At 46.3% G+C, this 21,681-nt stretch overlaps 1 protein-coding gene across 1 annotated transcript in view; it reads right to left on the bottom strand.

Moving 5' to 3' along the window:
* LOC140721100 (uncharacterized) overlaps positions 1–21,681 on the bottom strand; it is a 141,172-nt gene that overhangs the window by 92,910 nt on the left and 26,581 nt on the right. The window contains 5 exon segments of the mRNA XM_073035965.1: positions 1,242–1,451; positions 7,654–7,741; positions 7,827–8,414; positions 8,668–9,467; positions 9,538–10,063. Of these exon segments, the coding sequence (XP_072892066.1) occupies positions 1,242–1,451; positions 7,654–7,741; positions 7,827–8,414; positions 8,668–9,467; positions 9,538–10,063 (2,212 nt within the window).

Below are 21,681 nucleotides of genomic sequence, written 5' to 3'. Positions count from 1 at the left end.
GTTGCATTGCCAAAACAAGTGCCAACAATTCTTTTTCTACGGTAGAGTAATTCCTCTGGTGCACATTGAACTTCCGAGAGAAATATACTCCTGGGTGTTCCACCCCATCCCCTGCTTTCTGCAATAGGACTGCCCCTGCAGCCTCATCACTTGCATCAGTCGCCAGGGAGAAAGTTTCTAACAAGTCAGGTGCCTTTAACACAGGGTGATGGCACAGTATGGTTCTTAACTTGTCAAAAGCATCCTGACAAGAATTGTTCCACTCAAATTGTTCTTCCTTCTGTAGGAGTTTTGTAAGCGGGAGGGCGATATCAGCAAAGTTCTTACAAAATTTTCGATAGTACCCCACCATGCCCAAAAATCTTCTTAAGGCTCTCTTATTTGTTGGTAGAGGAACCTCAGAAATAGCCTGTACTTTTGCCTGCACAGGATCCAACTGCCCCTGCCCTACCACATACCCCAAGTAGGTGATTGTGGCATGGCCAAATTCACTCTTTGCAAGGTTCACTGTAAGTTGGGCTGCAGACATTCTTTTGAACAGGTTTTCTACAGCCTCAATGTGCTCCTCCCAGGTGTCATTCCAAACTACCAATTCGTCAATATAAGCCTTGATATTTGTTAACCCTTTTATCACCATGTCAATCATCCTCTGGAATGTCCCTGGTGCATTTTTCATTCCGAACGGCAAGACGTTGTACTCGTAAAGCTTGGATGGGGTGACAAAGTCTGGAATTTCTCGAGCCCTGTCCGTTAAAGGAACGCACCAGTATCCCTTTAACAAGTCAATCTTAGTGGTGTACCTCGCTTTCCCCATTTTATCAATGCAATCCTCCACCCTAGGGATAGGGTAAGCATCTGTCTGCGTGACAGCATTCACCTTTCTGTAATCGGTACAGAATCTTATGGTACCGTCCGGTTTCGGTACTACCACGCAGGGAGAGGCCCACGCAGAAAAGGATTCACGAATTATACCAGCAGCTAGCATATGTTCAATTTCTTTTTCTACTGGCTTGCTCTTTTCCAAATTCATCCGGGAAGGGGATTGTTTAATAGGCTGGTTCGAGATAACAATGACATCATGCTCTGTTCCTTTACACCTCCTTGGAACATCTGGACATAAATCTGTATGCTGTTTAATGAGCTGTGTTAACTGCTCTCTTTGTTCAGGCTCTAAGTGATTGACTTTATCAGCAAGGTTGGCTATAATAACAGTTCTCTAGTCTGGTGGGTATTATACTTACCTTTTCAAAACGCTCTGGGTCCTCCTCAACACTCTTCTCTGCCTCATCAGTTTTCGTGACTGCACCGACCTCCACGGGGGTCGTTTCATGATAACCTTTCAGCATGTTTACATGAACCAACTGGTTCGGCTTGCGTCTATCAGAGGTTTCAATCACATAGTTCAGCGAGTCTATTTTCTTAACTACTTTGTATGGTCCTTGAAACCTCGCCTGTAGGGGGTTGGTAACTACAGGGATTAGGACCAAGACCTTATCGGCCACGTGAAATTCTTGCTCTCGGGTACATTTGTCATACCATTGTTTCATTCTCATCTGGGAGTCTTTTAAATTTTCCTTTGCCAAGGTGCATACTTTATGGAGTCTTTCCCAGAATTTTAAAACATAGTCAATCACACTGACTTGAACGTTCGGGCTAGACCACTTCTTTTAAGTAGGGTTAAAGGTCCTCTGGGTCTGTGACCAAAAACGAGCTCAAACGGACTGAACCCCAGAGATTCCTGAACCGTGTCCTCACTGCAAATAACAGAAGTGGTAATGCATCATCCCAGTCTCGAACGTCTTCCTGACAGTAAGTTTTAATCATAGTCTTTAATGTAGCGTGGAATCTTTCCAACGCTCCTTGAGATTCCGGATGGTATGCAGAAGCTAAAATTTGTTTAACTCCCATCTGTGTCATCATTTGCTGAAATGCTCTGGATGTAAATGTACTCCCCTGATCCGATTGTATTTCCTTAGGTAGCCCCACTGTGGTAAAGAATTTAATGAGGTCCTTCACCACCGCAGGGGTCGTAATATTCCCCAGGGGCACAGCCTCTGGAAATCGTGTAGCGGCACACATCATGGTCATGACGTACTGCCGCCCATTCGCTGTTCTAGGCAAAGGTCCCACAAAATCCACAATGATTCGGGAGAAAGGCTCCTCAAAAGCGGGTATCGGTCTGAGAGGTGCCTTAGGGATTACCTGGTTCGGCTTTCCTACCACCTGACACGCATGGCACCTTTTACAATAATCAGCTATATCATTCCTCATTTTTGGCCAATAGAAATCTTTCATAACCCTATCCACTGTCTTCCTTACTCCCAAATGTCCACCTAGATGTCCCTTGTGAACTAAGTTCAAAATTACATCCCGATACACCTTCGGTACTACTACCTGATGTTCTACCGCCCAGTCATCATCGACCAGCACCGTGGTCGGCCTCCACTTCCTCATCAACACTCCGTCCTTCAGGTTCTTTATCCAGCTCTGTCTCAGAAAGAACTGACTCCCTCAATGCCACAAGCTCCTCGTCACGTCCTTGCTCCTTTATAAATTATTTTCTTGCTAAGGGCAGGTCCACCTCCTCTCCTTTATTATCCTTCCCCTCCCTATTCTCCGCTTTACCATCCCCTAACCCCTCTTGGTACAGTGTCGGTAAAAACGTCTCAGCCAAATCAACACAGGACTCATTTAAACTGTCCTCATTCTCAGCCGCCTTTCTCGACATGCTGCAAGTGATTGCGCATGCGGGATAGATCTAAGAATCCAGGGGCGTGTCCTCAGCACTCACAGGCTTGCTTGTCAGTTTCATTGCTGAATACACGTCACCACCTGCTAAATCATTACCAAGAAGGACGTCCACGCCGTCTCTCGGTAATTCTGACCGCACCCCTACTTCGACTGGTCCAGATACCAGGTCACATTTAAAAATGATCCCATGCAAAGTCACAGCTTCTTGTCCCTTTTCCTATACCTCTTAAAACTACCTCTCCAGTCTCAGGACCAAAATCTAGCACCTTACTTAGGATCAATGACTGATCAGCCCCAGTATCTCTCCAGATTCTCACTGGAACTGGGGTCTCTCCTTCTTTCACAGGCACCGTCCCTTCTGAAATAAATTTCTCACGACCCTCTCGTACTCTATCTACCTTTGCCTTCCTCGTCGATTTGCTGATCGACTCAATACACCCTGTAGGGACTGCCATTTTCCCTTTTCCTGTCTCCTTATTCGGAGCAAAGCAATTAGATGCAATATAACCAACCTTTCCACAATTATAACAGGTCAAGCCAGGAACCTTCCTGCCAGCTTGCTTGTCCTTTACCACTAGCTCCCGGCTTATTCTCTACCTTAGTCGGTGGACTTTCTTTACCGTCCCTACTGTCTTTCTGGTAACTCTTATTTGAGGAAAACTTCGTCTTGTGGGTTAGGGCATATTCATCTGCGAACCTGGCAAATTCCGATAAAGGCTTATTCGTCTTCTCGTTCAGATACATCCGGATATTATTCGAAACATAACCTTTAAATTCCTCAATCAGAATTAACTCCCTGAAACGATGGAAATCCTCCTCCACCTTTTCTGCAGCACACCAGCGATCCAAGAGCACACCCTTTTCATAGGCAAACTCTGCATACGTCTGATTCCACAGTTTCTTTAAATCTCTGAACTTTTGTCTATACGCTTCAGGTACCAACTCATAGGCCCGAAGGATAGCCCCCTTTACTTGCTCATAATCCTCAGACTCGTCCATGGACAATGCTGCATATGCCCGTTGAGCCTTTCATTTTAATGCACTTTGTAGCAACGCCACCCACTGATCTCTGAGCCACTTCGGATTCACTGCCACCTTTTCAAAATGCAAGAAGTAACTATCAACATCCGTCTCCTCGAACGGAGGTACTAACCTAAACTCCCTACTAATATTAATCTCCTCTCTTGAGCCTTCCCTTCGGTCTTTTCCCTGTTGCTTTAAGGTCTCCATGTCCAGCGCATACTGCCTATCTCTCTCCTTTTCCCTTCCCTCCATCTCCCTTTCAGCCTTTCCTTCTCCCTTTGTACCTCCCAGGCAGCTCTTTCCCGCCCCCTTTGCGCCTCTAACTCCTTTAGCAGGATCTCATTCTCCCTTTTCTTCTGTTCCGCATCCAACCTTAATTTTTCCAACTCTAACTGAACCACCCCAACAACTGGTTTCTTTTCAGGGATAAGTTCCAATACCCCCGGCGTGAACACACCCTCGGATATGTAATACTGGGCTATGGCCCTCTGTATCTCCCACTTTTTCATTGACGACTTCACCTCTGGGAGATTTAAACATTTCACAATATTCACCAAGTCCGTCTTTTTGGCACTCTCTAGCGCCTTCAAAGTCGAGTTTTCTATAAATTCATCTATATCCATCTTTGCTGGTTTCCCATCTGGTTACCCACGCAACCAGAACAAATAATGGACTTATAGCCCGGTTCACTGGCCCCCCAATTTGGTATCAAATCTCAAGACGAGGCCCCAATTTGTTACGTACCCATAACTGGGTGTCTTACCAGCAAAGATAGAAGTATCCGTTGGAGTCTGGTACTATTATCAAAACAGTGTTTATTAGTAAAATATACAAATCAATATCAACAATGCAAATATACAGATAATACACGTTAGCAATACTAAACCTAAAAGTGTGGGTATAATAATAATCAATCATAAACAAGCTCTATCGATGTCTAGGGGATAATGAATTGTCATATGTGAATATAAAGTTCAGTTCAGTTCATACGTACTGAGGTAGTTGTTGGTCGATGTGTTGTAATTGTTGGAGAGAGAGAGTGAGCAAACAGTGACAGCCAGTCAAACCTTCCTTTACAATCTTGATCAGTCGATGTGTTGTTGTGGCCATTCAGGTATGACCCCTCTGTCCTTTAGCTAGACCGTTCTTCTATGGTGGATTCGTCACCCAGGCAAGGGTGGACACACACACAAGGCCCCACCGGCCTCGCTATAAACACTATGAGTTAAAATTGACTGATCCTTCATTCGGTCTCCGATGCCCCACACTTTCTCGTGGGTTCCAACACTTAAGCAGTGCTCACTACTGTGTCTCTTGGTGCGTCTGGGGGGTGTCTCCCCAGACCTCTCATTTATCCCTACTCACTGGGTCTCAGGTGTCAATCAGTTTTGAATGGCTTAGCCCATCAAACCAGCCCACTCCGGCTGTCCACTGAGGAATTTTAATCAACAGAATAGTACCAAGTAAACAGCCCTCTCCGGAGCCATAAGTTTTACAGGAGTCATAATATGGTGGAACAACAAGTCTCTTCCTCCCTGGGTTATCTCTCCCTTATCTGAAGCAAATATTCCAGTCCAAGTATGTTTTAGTTCCATCTCTTTCTCTCTCATTAGCAGCCTGGCAAGAGTAACGGTTTGTAATTCTCCCAAGGGAGGGGGACATGGGCAACCCTGCACCCTTCTGCCCATCAAAGCTGTTCATCCTTCGTAACAATAGTAACTTAAACAAGATATACAGAAGTTAACAGTATTATGTGTATATATGTGTATAAATAAAACTCCCAAACTATTGAGCTCAGGGGAAACAAGGCTTGGAGTCTTGAGATGGTAAAGTATGGAAGTTCAGTTCAACCACAGAATAGGTGATGAGAGATATATTTGTAATCCAGGGTAAATGTCAAGAGAAGGCAATTATGTCGAATTCCACAGGTTCCATGGTCGTAAAACAAGAGAACAGTCACGGTAGATTTTATCTGTCATCTTCCCAAATTCACATACTAATTATCACCCAAAGTGACTTGTCACAAGGGGTATCGTCTTCAAATGAATTACCACACCACACCCAGGCAAGGGTTGACACATCAGTGGTCTTCACAGGATACCCCAAATCAGATCCACTCCTATAGCTCAAACAAGGTAACAACCACACATTTGATGTATGCTGAATTGATAATTAACCCACCCTTCTGGGCATAGGAGAATTCCAAACAGTGACCCTTGGCCACTAGTTCCCTGGTTTCGATCCTTCCATCTTTCCTCCTTCGTCTACGTCTGACTCTGAGTGTCTGTGTCCTCAGTTAAAACTAAACAAACTGCGAGCGATGTAAACAAGCTGCAAGTCAGACTGATTCACCTTCTTAATCTCTATCTCTCCCTCTCTCTCGAAATAACAGTCCACAGCAAACAAAACCTAGGGATTCATAACAACGGCCACTCCCCATTGTGAAATGACTGGTATGCCAGTAGTTGAGATGACAGAGTGAATCCTTTCCCACATTCTCGGCAGGTGAACGGCTTCTCCCCAGTATGAACTCGCTGATGTCTCCGTAGTGTGCAAGAGCGAATGTATCTCTTCCCACATTCTGAGCAAGTGAACAGCTTCTTCCCAGTGTGAATTTGTTGATGACTCCGTAGGTCAGATGACCGAGTGAATCTCTCCCCACAGACTGAGCAGGTGAATAGCTTCTCCCCAGTGTGAACTCGCTGATGACTCTGCAGGTGGGATGGATCAGTGAATCCCTTCCCACAGACTGAGCAGGTGAATGGCTTCTCCCCAGTGTGAACACGCTGATGACTCTGCAGGTGGGATGGATCAGTGAATCTCTTCCCACATTCTGAACAGGTGAACGGCCTCTCCCCAGTGTGAATTCGCTGATGACTCTGTAGGTTGGATGGATCAGTGAATCTCTTCCCACAGACTAAGCAGGTGAATAGCTTCTCCCCAGTGTGAACTCGCTGATCACTCTGTAGTTGGGATGACTGAATGAATCCCTTCCCACATTCTGAGCAGATGAATGGCTTCTCCCCAGTGTGAACTCACTGTTGTCTCTGTAGGGTGGATGAATGAGTGAATCTCTTCCCACAGACTGAGCAGGTGAACGGCCTGTCCCCAGTGTGAATTCGCTGATGACTCTGGAGTTGGGATGACTGAGTGAATCCCTTCCCACATTCTGAGCAGATGAATGGCTTCTCCCCAGTGTGAACTCGCTGATCACCGTAGTTGGGATGACTGAGTGAATCCCTTCCCACATTCTGAGCAGATGAATGGCTACTCCCCAGTGTGAACTCGCTGGTGTCTCTGTAGGGTGGATGAATGAGTGAATCTCTTCCCACAGACTGAGCAGGTGAACGGCTTCTCCCCACTGTGAACTCGCTGATGACTCTGTAGTTGGGATGACTGAGTAAATCTCTTCCCACATTCTGAACAGGTGAACGGCTTCTCCCCAGTGTGAACTCGCTGATGACTCTGAAGGTTGGATGAGTGAGTGAATCTCTTCCCACAGACTGAGCAGGTGAACGGCTTCTCCCCAGTGTGAACTCGCTGATGTCTCTGTAGTTGAGATGACTGAGTAAATTTCTTCCCACATTCTGAACAGGTGAACGGCTTCTCCCCAGTGTGAACTCGCTGATGACTTTGTAGTTGGGATGACTGAGTGAATTCCTTCCCACATTCTGAGCAGGTGAACGGCTTCTCCCCAGTGTGAACTCGCTGATGTCTCTGTAGGCTGGATAACTGAGTGAATCTGCTCCCACAGTCTGAGCAGGTGAATGGCCTCTCCCCAGTGTGAACTCACAGATGACTCTGTACTTGGGATAACTCAGAGAATCTCTTCCCACAGACTGAGCAGGTGAACGGCTTCTGCCCAGTGTGAACTCGCTGGTGTCTCTGTAGGGTGGATGAATGAGTGAATCTCTTCCCACAGACTGAGCAGGTAAACGGCCTCTCCCCAGTGTGAACTCGCTGATGACTCTGTAGTTGGGATGACTGAGTAAATCTCTTCCCACATTCTGAACAGGTGAACGGCTTCTCCCCAGTGTGAACTCGCTGATGACCCTGTAGGTTGGGTTGGATCAGTGAATCCCTTCCCACAGACTGAGCAGGTGAATGGCTTCTCCCCAGTGTGAACTCGCTGATGACTGTGTAGTTGGGATGACTGAGTAAATTCCTTCCCACATTCTGAGCAGATGAACGGCTTCTCCCCAGTGTGAACTCGCTGGTGTCTCTGTAGGGTGGATGAATGAGTGAATCTCTTCCCACAGACTGAGCAAGTGAACAGCTTCTTCCCAGTGTGAATTTGTTGATGACTCCGTAGGTCAGATGACCGAGTGAATCTCTCCCCACAGACTGAGCAGGTGAATAGCTTCTCCCCAGTGTGAACTCGCTGATGACTCTGCAGGTGGGATGGATCAGTGAATCCCTTCCCACAGACTGAGCAGGTGAATGGCTTCTCCCCAGTGTGAACACACTGATGACTCTGCAGGTGGGATGGATCAGTGAATCTCTTCCCACATTCTGAACAGGTGAACGGCCTCTCCCCAGTGTGAATTCGCTGATGACTCTGTAGGTTGGATGGATCAGTGAATCTCTTCCCACAGACTAAGCAGGTGAATAGCTTCTCCCCAGTGTGAACTCGCTGATCACTCTGTAGTTGGGATGACTGAATGAATCCCTTCCCACATTCTGAGCAGATGAATGGCTTCTCCCCAGTGTGAACTCACTGTTGTCTCTGTAGGGTGGATGAATGAGTGAATCTCTTCCCACAGACTGAGCAGGTGAACGGCCTGTCCCCAGTGTGAATTCGCTGATGACTCTGGAGTTGGGATGACTGAGTGAATCCCTTCCCACATTCTGAGCAGATGAATGGCTTCTCCCCAGTGTGAACTCGCTGATCACCGTAGTTGGGATGACTGAGTGAATCCCTTCCCACATTCTGAGCAGATGAATGGCTACTCCCCAGTGTGAACTCGCTGGTGTCTCTGTAGGGTGGATGAATGAGTGAATCTCTTCCCACAGACTGAGCAGGTGAACGGCTTCTCCCCACTGTGAACTCGCTGATGACTCTGTAGTTGGGATGACTGAGTAAATCTCTTCCCACATTCTGAACAGGTGAACGGCTTCTCCCCAGTGTGAACTCGCTGATGACTCTGAAGGTTGGATGAGTGAGTGAATCTCTTCCCACAGACTGAGCAGGTGAACGGCTTCTCCCCAGTGTGAACTCGCTGATGTCTCTGTAGTTGGGATGACTGAGTAAATTTCTTCCCACATTCTGAACAGGTGAACGGCTTCTCCCCAGTGTGAACTCGCTGATGACTTTGTAGTTGGGATGACTGAGTGAATTCCTTCCCACATTCTGAGCAGGTGAACGGCTTCTCCCCAATGTGAACTCGCTGATGTCTCTGTAGGCTGGATAACTGAGTGAATCTGCTCCCACAGTCTGAGCAGGTGAATGGCCTCTCCCCAGTGTGAACTCACAGATGACTCTGTACTTGGGATAACTCAGAGAATCTCTTCCCACAGACTGAGCAGGTGAACGGCTTCTGCCCAGTGTGAACTCGCTGGTGTCTCTGTAGGGTGGATGAATGAGTGAATCTCTTCCCACAGACTGAGCAGGTGAACGGCCTGTCCCCAGTGTGAATTCGCTGATGACTCTGGAGTTGGGATGACTGAGTGAATCCCTTCCCACATTCTGAGCAGATGAATGGCTTCTCCCCAGTGTGAACTCGCTGATCACCGTAGTTGGGATGACTGAGTGAATCCCTTCCCACATTCTGAGCAGATGAATGGCTACTCCCCAGTGTGAACTCGCTGGTGTCTCTGTAGGGTGGATGAATGAGTGAATCTCTTCCCACAGACTGAGCAGGTGAACGGCTTCTCCCCACTGTGAACTCGCTGATGACTCTGTAGTTGGGATGACTGAGTAAATCTCTTCCCACATTCTGAACAGGTGAACGGCTTCTCCCCAGTGTGAACTCGCTGATGACTCTGAAGGTTGGATGAGTGAGTGAATCTCTTCCCACAGACTGAGCAGGTGAACGGCTTCTCCCCAGTGTGAACTCGCTGATGTCTCTGTAGTTGGGATGACTGAGTAAATTTCTTCCCACATTCTGAACAGGTGAACGGCTTCTCCCCAGTGTGAACTCGCTGATGACTTTGTAGTTGGGATGACTGAGTGAATTCCTTCCCACATTCTGAGCAGGTGAACGGCTTCTCCCCAGTGTGAACTCGCTGATGTCTCTGTAGGCTGGATAACTGAGTGAATCTGCTCCCACAGTCTGAGCAGGTGAATGGCCTCTCCCCAGTGTGAACTCACAGATGACTCTGTACTTGGGATAACTCAGAGAATCTCTTCCCACAGACTGAGCAGGTGAACGGCTTCTGCCCAGTGTGAACTCGCTGGTGTCTCTGTAGGGTGGATGAATGAGTGAATCTCTTCCCACAGACTGAGCAGGTAAACGGCCTCTCCCCAGTGTGAACTCGCTGATGACCCTGTAGGTTGGGTTGGATCAGTGAATCCCTTCCCACAGACTGAGCAGGTGAATGGCTTCTCCCCAGTGTGAACTCGCTGATGACTGTGTAGTTGGGATGACTGAGTAAATTCCTTCCCACATTCTGAGCAGATGAACGGCTTCTCCCCAGTGTGAACTCGCTGGTGTCTCTGTAGGGTGGATGAATGAGTGAATCTCTTCCCACAGACTGAGCAGGTGAACGGCCTCTCCCCAGTGTGAACTCGCAGATGACTCTGTAGTTGAGATGACTGAGTAAATCTCTTCCCACATTCTGAACAGGTGAACAGCTTCTCCCCAGTGTGAACTCGCTGATGACTCTGCAGGTTGGATGGATCAGTGAATCCCTTTCCACAGACTGAGCAGGTGAATGGCTTCTCCCCAGTGTGAACTCGCTGATGACTCTGTAGTTGGGATGACTGAGTGAATCCCTTCCCACATTCTGAGCAGATGAACGGTTTCTCCCCAGTGTGAACTCGCTTATGTCTCTGTAGGCTGGATAACTGAGTGAATCTCTTCCCACAGACCAAGCAGATGAACGGCTGCTCCTTTGTGCGAACTCGCTGGTGATGCATTAGGTCAGATGACTGAGTGAATCCTTTCCCAGAAATTCAACAGATGATCAGCCTCTGCCCAGTGTGGTGTGAACTGACTGGTGTGTCCACAGGTGGGAAGACCAACTGAATCCTTTCTCACACACAGAACAGGTGAATGGCCTTGCCCAGTGTGAACTTGCTGATGTACCTTCAGTTGAGATGACCGAGTGAATCATTTCCCACTGTCTGAGCAGGTGAAAGGCCTTTCTCCTGTGTAAAATGATGGGTTGCCAGTTGGTCAAATGACCGAGTGAATCCCTCCCCACAGTCTGAGCAGGAAGGATGGTCGATAGGATCCCTTGTTCCACTTCTTAAATATCTAGACAGAGACAACAAAACTGGTGTGCCGTGTTTGTGCTTCCTGGAGACAAATTCTTTCTCATTTTTAACCTGTAAAAAGATTTACAAAATCCATCAATGGGTTTAGGACAACATTTCAGATGAGATTACATGCGTTGCCAAGGTTTGATCTGGTATCACACTGATACAGTGAGGTTCAACACAAGTTAGAAGAGATATCATCTCCTGACTGGGCAGAGTGCTGGTATCTGGAATGACCATCAATTCCCTGATGCTCTTCCTGTCTCTATCAGAAAGGAGCATTTCTGCCATCTCCAATTTGAGCCTTAGTTTGACTCTCTCCATTGGTATTATTCCCCCCCCCCCCCGCTGAACTGCATGGGTGCCTGGCCCCACAGTAACTGAAACAGTCTCACGCAAATAGTCTTTCTTGATGTGCATCTGGGATTTTCTTTTATGTATTATTAACTTAAAGTGCCACAGTTATAACGCCATATAAAAAATTCCTTCTGAGATGAATGGTTGGTCCGCACAGCTGTTAAAAGGACTTAGAGTGAATTTTTGTATTATTGACACAGTCATAGAAAATTACAATACAAAAACAGGCACTTTGGGCCATCTAGTCTGTGCTGAACTATTTAATCTGCCCACTCCCATACCCCTACCATCCAGGTACCTACACAAAATGTTGAAATCGAGCTTGCATGCACCGCTTGTGCTGGCTGCTCATTCCACACCCTGATGACAGTCTGTGTGAAGAAGTTTCCCCTCATGTTACCCTTAACATTTTACCTTTCACCCTTAACCCATGGCCTCTGGTTGTAGTTCCACCCAATCTCAGTGGAGAAAGCCAACTTGCATTTACACTATCTATGCCCCTCTATCACAATCAAATCTCCCCTCAATCTTCTACATTCCAAGGAATAAAGTTCATACCAAAGTGCAACAACTCACACTTGTCTGCATTAAATTCCATTTTCCATTTCTCAAACCATTTTGCCAGCTGGTCCAGATCACACTGCAAGTTTAAATGCTTTTTTGGCATTGACTACATGGGCCAAAGAGCCTGTTTCTGTACTCAACTTCTCCGTGTTTCTATAGCAGAGAAGCTGGCCAAACTTGTTTGGAAGGGAAAGCGTAGGAGTGACAATTGAGCAGCAGTGGCTGGAGTTTCTGGAGCAATTCGGGAGCTGAGTGATTCCACAAAAGTGGAAGCATTAGAAAGACAGGAGGACACAACTGTGGCTAAAATGAGAAGCCAAAGCCAACATAAATGTCAAAGAGAGGGCAAACAAAAGAACAAAAACTATTCGGAAGCTTCGAGAAACCAAAAGAAGACAACAAAAAGTCAGATGAGCTCAGTGCATGGAATCATGACTTGTAGTCATTAATGGGTCTCGGTAGCACCCAACAGTCTGAGGCATTTAGAGGAACAAAATATACGAGGCTTCAATTTCTCTTCAAAAGCAAGGTTCCCTGGACCAGTTACCTTCCAACTTTCATTTTGGCAGGCACATACAAACTCTGCATCCTCAAAAATTCACATCTGAAGGCCTCCCACTTACAGGTACTCCTTTGCCAGGAAACAACCTGTCCCAAACCACACTTGTCAGATCCTTTCTGATACCTTCAAAATTGACCTTTCTGCAATTTAGAATCTCAACCCGTGGTCCAGACCTCTCTTTTTCCATATTTACTTTGAATCTCATGGCATTATGATCACTAATTTCTGTCACCAACCCTGATCATTTCCTAACAGCTTATTGCTCACTTCTACGTTGGGAAATCTACGTACTGATTAAGGGCACATTTGACAAACTTTACCCGATCTAGTCCTTTTACATTATGGGAGTCCCATTCAATATATGGAAAGTTAAAATCACTTACTGAATTATCCTTTGTTCCTACGCATGGTCCGCAATCTCTCTACAAAGTTGTTCCTCTAAATCCCTCAGACTGTTGGGTGTAAACAAGTCCCAATAATGGCTACAATATCATAATGCCCTGTCCTGAGCTCATCGGGCTTTCCTACGATGCTTCTTGCATTGTGATATACACAGCTCAGCACATTCATCGCACCATGCTCAACCATTTGATTGCTGACTCTGTCTGAGGTCTGAACAACATCTGACGTGTAAAGAAAACAAACACCCCCTCATTGTCACAAAAACAAAGGAGCTGATTGCGGACTGCAGGAGGAATGGAGACACTCTAACCCCTGTTGACATCAAAGGATCTGGGGCTGAGAGGGTGAACAGCTTTAAGACCCTCGGCATAAACATTACCAAGCATCTCACATGGTCTGTACATACCGGCTGTGTTGTGAAAAGAGCACAGCAGCACCTCTTTCACCTCAGATAAATGAAGAGGTTGGGAATGGGGCCCAAAATCCTGAGGACTTTCTACAGGGACACAATTGAGAGCATCCTGACTGGCTGTATCACTGCCTGGTATGGGAACTGTACTTCCCTTAATCGCAGGACTCTGCAGAGAGTGGTGCCGACAGCCCAGCGCATCTGTAGATGTGAACTTCCCACTATTCAGGACATTTACAGAGACAGGTGTGGAAAAAGGGCCCAAAAGATATTGGGGACCCAATTCACCACAACCACAAACTGTTCCTGCTGCCACCATCCAGGAAACGGTACCACAGCAAAAGGACCAACAGGCTCCTGGACATCATCTTCTACCAGGCCATCAGACTGATTAATTCATGCTGATACAATTGCATATCTATGTTATACTGACTGTTCTATGCACAAACTATTTATTATAAATTACTATAAATTACACATTGCACATTTAGATGGAGATGTAACGTAAAGACTTCTACTCCTCATGTATATGTATGTAAGAAAGTCAATTCAATTCAAATCACCCTCTCCACTATCTGTCCTGTCATTCTGGCTCCCATTCCCCCTGCAAATCATTTTAACCACATCAGCACCCCCCTCCACCACACTTGCTCTCGCAGCTCTTACCACGAGGATATTAGTCCCCTTCCTGTTCTGTTCCCCTAACTAATGAATCCCCTATCACTCCTTTGACTTTCCTCTGCCAGGTAATCCCCCCAATACTTTCTAAAGTGTTCCACCTGTTGTTGTGTGGGATAGCAACAAGAGTACTCTGTGATGGCTATTTAACCTCATTTCCCTTCCTGACTCTCACCCAGTTTCCTGTGTCCTGCACCTTGGGTGTAACTCACCTCTCTTCATGTCATATCTATCACCCCCTCCAACTGCTGGATGATCCGGAATTCATCCATTTCCAGTTCCAACTCCTTAAAATGCAGCTGGATACACATCTTGTAGGTGAGGGCATCAACAACACTGGAGGTCTCCCCACCTTCCCACCAATGTCCCCTCTAATTTGTAATGACAAGGGTGCACATAAATCATGTACCGTGTATTTTTTTTTTACCCAGTGACAACCATATAACCATATATAACCATATAACAATCACAGCACGGAAACAGGCCATTCCGGCCCTCCTAGTCCGTGCCGAACTCTTAATCTCACCTAGTCCCACCTACCCGCACTCAGCCCATAACCCTCCACTCCTTTCCTGTCCATATACCTATCCAATTTTACCTTAAATGACACAACTGAACTGGCCTCTACTACTTCTACAGGAAGCTCATTCCACACAGCTATCACTCTCTGAGTAAAGAAATACCCCCTCGTGTTTCCCTTAAACTTTTGCCCCCTAACTCTCAAATCATGTCCTCTCGTTTGAATCTCCCGTACTCTCAATGGAAACAGCCTATTCACTTCAAATCTATCTATCTATCCCTCTCAACATTTTAAATACCTCGATCAAATCCCATGTGCAAAAACGTGTGCACAGTGAATTTTATACAGAGAGGTATTCATTTTCACAGCTCGCAAATCACTGTCGATAAAAACTTTGATCTCCTCTGGCTTGTATAGAGTTCATCTGCACTCTCACACAACCTTTGTAGCAGGCCTATAGCGGGTTATGAAGGATTTTCTCGCCAGAGCTTTTGCACATTGTCCATATGTGACTTGTTTGCTAAATGACGCTTTAAAAAGTCAGATTTCCAAATTTCACTCCACTTCTTCCCATTTGCAAATTCTCCAGCAACTTTTGCATCACCACAATACAGACAGGTAACAGCAGTTTCTGTGTTGTACATAAATATTTCCCTTGAACCCTCTCCAGATGACTGACGGTGATGAACTCGATTATGGCAATGCCAATGAATGTGAAGGGAAGGGTAGTAGTCTGTCCCATTGGAGTCTGGCACATTTGTGATGTGAAAGTTACTTGTTGCCAAGGGCAAAGGTTTTTGATATTACCATGTACCCAGAGTGAATGGGACAAAACATGTTCTCACCTGTAGAAAAGTTCAGAACAGGAGGAGGTAGAACAAACAACACACACACAAAATACTGGAGGAACTCAGCAGGCCAGGCAGCATCTATGGAAAAGCGTACTAATGCTGAGTTCCGCCGGCATTTTGTGTGTGTTGCTTGGATTTCCAGCATCTACAGATTTTCTCTTGTTACTGATTGGAGGTAGAACAAAGCTAATTTTCTCTACTGCTGATGCAAAAGATTTTGTTCCCTTCCTCCCAGTTCCTAATCCTTGCATTTAGATAGCTGGAGCTCAGCTCTGTCTGAGAGATCCATCGGTTCCCATTCCCTCATCGGCCGGAAGCTCCCCGGGGCCCGTGTACTGATCGTGGGTCTGAAAGAGAGGGAAGAGAGCAGGACTGTTCCGGGATTGCTGGCCACGGTGACCGGATTTCACAGGAATCGTCCTGAAGTCGGTGTTTAATATAAAATCGGAGAGAATCGATCTTACCTGCCCCCGACATTTTCAAGGCCTGCAGGGTACTGCGCGCATGCGTGATACTCGGGGACGTCATCAGCCTGACGCCTGCGCATTTCATCGGTGCTTTAGGGCACTTTAGGCGAAATTTTTAACGCACCGTATTATGGGTAATTAGGGTGCCATTAAACATTTCTGCAAGCACCGGTTCATTGTCCATACCTCATTTTTTTTCGTGTGTATAGAAAAATCAGCAGCTGTTTTAACGCAGAAAGCGGCTCCCATAAACAATATACTCAATACCAACGTGTATCTAATGCCAAAGTAAAATGCAGTTAAAAAACACAGGAGATTCTGCAGTTGTTGGAAATACAGAGACGCACACACACAAAATGCTGGAGGAACTCTGCAGTTCAGGCAGCAACTAAGCAGCGGAGTACACAGGCTAGGCATGCTGAAGGGGCTCGGCCTAAACATTGTCTATTTATTCCTCTTCACATTTTCTGGCTCATCTGTTGATTTCCACTAGTATTTTGCAGAAATTAACCACCTTTTTTTCCGGTAAACCAGTTTCCAAATGTTTCTGATGTTTCTTTTGTAATCATATCCTGCTGGTCTGATTCCTCCTCCTCCTCGTAAACTCTAGACCCTATCTCTCTTTGCAGCCCCAAAGCCCTGACTCAGACTGGCAACTCTTCGGTTTCTGACTCTGCACCATCGAAGATTCACTCGCTAGTCTGCTGTCAGACTTTAGAGGCGCATTGTGTTGCGAGACCGCAGGTTCGCTTACTGTGAGTGTCGCTTTAAGTGTCTGAGTGAGGCGGGGCTGTGACGTCAGACACAAGCTGCGGCAGCCTGAGGGAGCGGGAGCGGGAGAGGGAGAGGGAGACAAGCTGTTGGAACTTCAGCGTGTGAATGCTGTAGGCTGCAACTCTTCCATGCCCAAAAGGTTGGGTTGATCTGATCATCGGCACGCAGTGCACAACGGATGTGTGACTGTCACTTCGTATCATCCATATGTGTGGATTTGCTGGAGTATCCTGTGGTATCACTTTTGTTGGCCCTTACCTGGAATCGGGGTGTTCTGTGCTAACCACTTGAAGACGATATTCCTGTGACTGTCACCTGGTAATATTCCTAAGAGGATTTCGGAACTAATCGACGGATAAGATCTTCAGCGACTGTTGTTTCGTTTACCCAGCGTGGAATGTGTGTGGAATTCTTCGTAATTGCCTTCTCTCTAGACGTTCGTGTGGATTTACAAATCTCTCCTATCACTCACTTTTTCCGTGGATTACTGAACTTTTCTATTTTACCATCTTAAGACTTTAAGCATTGTTTCCCAAGCTTGATAGTTTGGGAGCTAAATATACGCACAAAACTGTTAACTTCTGTTTATTTCATTTAATCTTTTATATTTGGAGCAGATACTAATGAAGATAGTGGTTTTAACATCGAAACCAGACTCCGTTAGTGATCTGTTGCTGCTGCTATGTAACAAATCCAACAACCCAGCTGCCTGAGGCACAGTCCTTTAAAATTGGTGAAAATGACCCAAAACGTTGAAAAGAGCAGGGAAGAAGGCGTTTAACCAACCTCGTCCAGAGCCCTGAAGAACGACACAACCACAGTGAGCTCATCGTCTTATTCAGCCCGGAGAAAATCATGCAGGAAATTCATGCAGGTGTATAAGCTGATGAGAGGCATTGGTCGTGTGGATAGCCAGAGGCTTTTTCCCAGGGCGGAAACGGCTAACACGAGGGGGAATAGGTTTAAGCTGCTTGGAAGTAGGTACAGAGGAGATATCAGAGCTAAGATTTTTAAAGCAAAGAGTGGTGTGTGTGTGTGGAACGCACTGCCAGCGACGGTGGTAGAGGCGGATACAATAGGGTCTTTTAAGAGACTCTTAGATAGGTACATGGAGCTTAGGAAAATAGGTGGCTATGCGGTAGGCATTTTCTAAGCATTTTCTAAGCATTTTCTAGAGTAGGTTACATGGTGGGCAACCTGTCATCTCAGGGAGAGTGAGAGGGGAACGGCAAGGGTAGATTTTGATATTCTGATATGGGACAGAAATATGGGCAGGGACCAGATGGGCCGAGTGGCCTCCCTAATTTGCTTCGTGAGTGTGGTAGAGACAATAAGTACCTGAGACACGGGACTTGATACAGAGCTGATTTATCTTTCACAGATCCACAATATTAAACACCAGTCTAGATTAAGACTAACATCAGCAGAACAGACTCCTCCAATGCTCAGTGACCAGGGTTCAGTCCTGGGTGCGATGAGCAGCCGCAAGAACTGCAGAATCTGACAGTAACAGTCCCTCATGAACCTACAGCTGCCTTCAGTCACCGTGATGGTTAAACATTTAACACAGGACTCCGCCTCTCGCTCATGGACATGTAAGACACAGTCGATTTCTGTCCGCCATGAATCTCTCCCTTTTCAGACTTAAACTTTGAACTTTCAACTTTATTCAATGGGATCTGTAGAGCAACAGTTATAATTATTGCCCCGAGAGAAACAGAGGATTCAGGCGCTGCGTTATTTCCATTGGTGCGAAGCGATGTCAATTACTCATTACACCCAATAGTACAGGCGAAACAGCCGAGAGATCATCTCCCCCGCTTCCTCGGCGGGATAAACCTCAAAGTAAATGTCCCGCTTTTTGATTTCTTTCCATTTCCCTCCGAGGGAAGTTGGGGGCGCTTCTGAAGCGTCTCCTGCGGCCGGAGTCTGATGTATCACCGAGAGGTAGGAGGAGAACACTTGGCGGATCGGCTTGTTGCTGACTCCCCGGGGACGGAGGGAATGAACCCAGCAGGGGAAGGAAGGGGGTGCATTTTATTGGAAAGATGGAGTGATGGCGAGCAGAGGGATTCACCAAATTGGGGATCAAACCGGCAGTCTATTGACCTACAAGTGGGGCCAATGGTCCGAGCAAAGTGGGGGGCGAATGGACCAGTCCAAGGACTTATTGAATGACAGGACGGTTTGGAGAGGCCGAATGGTCTTCGTCTGTTCTGGTAGTCGGTCTGTTTAAAGACCCTTCCTGGGCCTTTAAGATGTCCCAGTGGGTGTTGTAGGGACCAATACTTGGAACCCAGTTGTTCCCAAACTGTGTCCACTATTTGGCTAAGAGACCAAATCCAACATTTCCAAATCAGTTATTGACACAAAATGCATCTTCATAGAAACCGGACTGCACAATTCCGGCACTTCTGCCCACAATGCTGGTCCTTAACTTAGAAATTACCTAGGGTTACCCATAGCCCTCTAGTTTTCTAAGCTCCATGTACCTGTCCAGGAGTCTCTTAAAACACCCTATCGGTTCAGCCTCCAACACCGCCCCTGGCAGCCCATTTCACACACTCACCACTCTCTGTGTAATAAACACTTTCCCTCTCATGTTAGCCATTTCAGCCCTGGGAAAAAGCCTCTGACTACCCACACGATCAATTCCTCTCATCACCTTATACACCTCTATCTGGTCACCTCTCGTCCTCCATCGCTCCAAAGAGAAAAGGCCGAATTCACTCAACCTATTCTCATAACGCACACTCCCCAATCCAGGCAACATTCTTGTAAATCTCCTCTGCACCCTTTCAATGGTTTCCACATCTTTCCTGTATTGAGGCGACCAGAAATGAGCACAGTACTCCAAGTGGACTCTGACCAGGGTCCTATATAGCTGCAACATTACCTCTTGGCTCTTAAACTCAATCGCACGGTTGATGAAAGCGAATGCACCTTATGCCTTTTTAACTACACAGTCAACCTGTGTAACAGCTTTGAGAGTCCTACGGACTCGGACCCCAAGATCCCGCGGATCCTCTACACTGCCAAGAGTTTTACCATTAATACTATATTCTGCCATCATATTTGACCTAACAAAATGAATGACTTCACACTTATCAGTGTTGAACTCCATTTGTCACTTCTCAGTCCAGTTTTGCATCTTATCAATGTCCTGCTGTAACCCCTGACAGTCCTCCACATTATCAACAACACCCCCCCCCCAAACTTTGTGTCATCAGCAAACTTACTATCCCATCCCTCCACTTCCTTATCCAGGTCATTTATAAAAATCACGAGGAGTAGAGGTCCCAGAACAGTTCCCTGAGGCACACCAGACATACAGACAGATATCCTTTATTGATCCCGAGGGAAATTGGGTTTTGTTACAGTCACACCAACCAATAATAGTGTAGAAATATAGCAATATAAAACCATAATTAAATAATAATAAGTAAATTATTCCAAGTGGAATAACACTCCGAGGGAGGAGTTGTAAATTTCGATGGCCACAGGCAGGAATGACTTCCTTTGACGCTCAGTGTTGCATCTCGGTGGAATGAGTCTCTGGCTGAATGCACTTCTGTGCCTAACCAGTACTTTATGGAGTGGATGGGAGTCATCCACTAGTCCACCAGTAATAGACCACTAGTCACCGACCTCCATGCAGAATATGACCCGACTACAACTACTCTTTGTCCTCTGTGGCAAGCCAGTTCTGGACCCACAAAGCAATGTCCTCTTGGATCCATTGCCTCCTTACTTTCTCAATCAGCCTTGCATGGGGTACCTTGTTAAAGCTCATCTGAAAATCCAAGCAAACAACATCCACTGCCTCTGCTTTATCTATCTTGCCTGTTATTTCCTCAAAATATTGCAAGTGATTTGTCACACATGATTCCCTGCAAAGGAATTCTGCTGACTTTGTCCTACTTCATCATGCCTCCCCAATTACAGTACCCAAAAAACTCACCCTTAATACACCCGAACATATTCCTGACCACTGAGATCAGACTAACTGTCCTATAATTTCACTGGACAACAATTTTGTTTTTTCAAAAGTGTTGCTTCCTCAGAATTTTTTTGTTTATGATAAACAGCTTGAAGATTAACACGAATATAATTTAAGACTACTTGTATCACGCAGGAATTTGGAAAAACGACAAATTAACTGTTATTGAACATATTGTCTTTAATTGCATAATGGTGCTGCTGCTTTGCAATAGTGCAACCAAGTAAAAACTATTTTGTTAATGATTTTCATTCGTACTCAGTGTCTGAGGCTTCTCGCTTAAGTGCCCAACACTAATTTGCAGCACACGAGGAGGAAGATGGGGAATCTGTCTGCAGTGAGGGGTTGGAGGGAGACTCTTTTGATAGCGAAACAGTGGACATCCTCACCCCTCCTGAGAAATCCTCAATTATACCTGTGAAGGAGATCAGAGAGTTCATTCTCACCTCTGAGGGTGCAAAGCATCGGCCTAAACTAACCTCGCTTCGCTGGTTTAGCATGCCGAGGCTGGTGAAGTCCCTGCGAGTCATCCTCAGACGGAAGGGGAAGGTGAAGAGGAATGCTGTGTCGGGGAATGACAGGCGGCAGCTGAAATCCTTTCTGGATGACCTGGTGAGGGACATCAGAGAGGGAAGCAGCCTCGTTCCTTCGGGAGACGGTGGGTCACAGGGTGGCGTTGGCACCACTCGGGCCCGGAAAGCAAAGAGCATTTTTGCTTTCTTTCTGGATAGTGCGACTGAGGGCGCCTCCGCTCTCACTGGGAAGGGTACTGGTGCTGAGGCCCAGTCTGTTCCCAACATGAAGCTCACTGTAGCTGGTCTAAATTTGAATGGTAGCTGGGGTTATCTCTGAAGATAAAACACTCTCGCAGTCTTCAGTGATGGGAGGTATACGGTGAGTTTC

Source organism: Hemitrygon akajei, unplaced genomic scaffold (assembly GCF_048418815.1).
Source record: "Hemitrygon akajei unplaced genomic scaffold, sHemAka1.3 Scf000050, whole genome shotgun sequence".
Taxonomy (NCBI): domain Eukaryota; kingdom Metazoa; phylum Chordata; class Chondrichthyes; order Myliobatiformes; family Dasyatidae; genus Hemitrygon; species Hemitrygon akajei.
The sequence above is the reverse complement of the archived record's forward strand: the minus strand, read 5'-3'. Positions and strand labels throughout refer to the sequence as shown.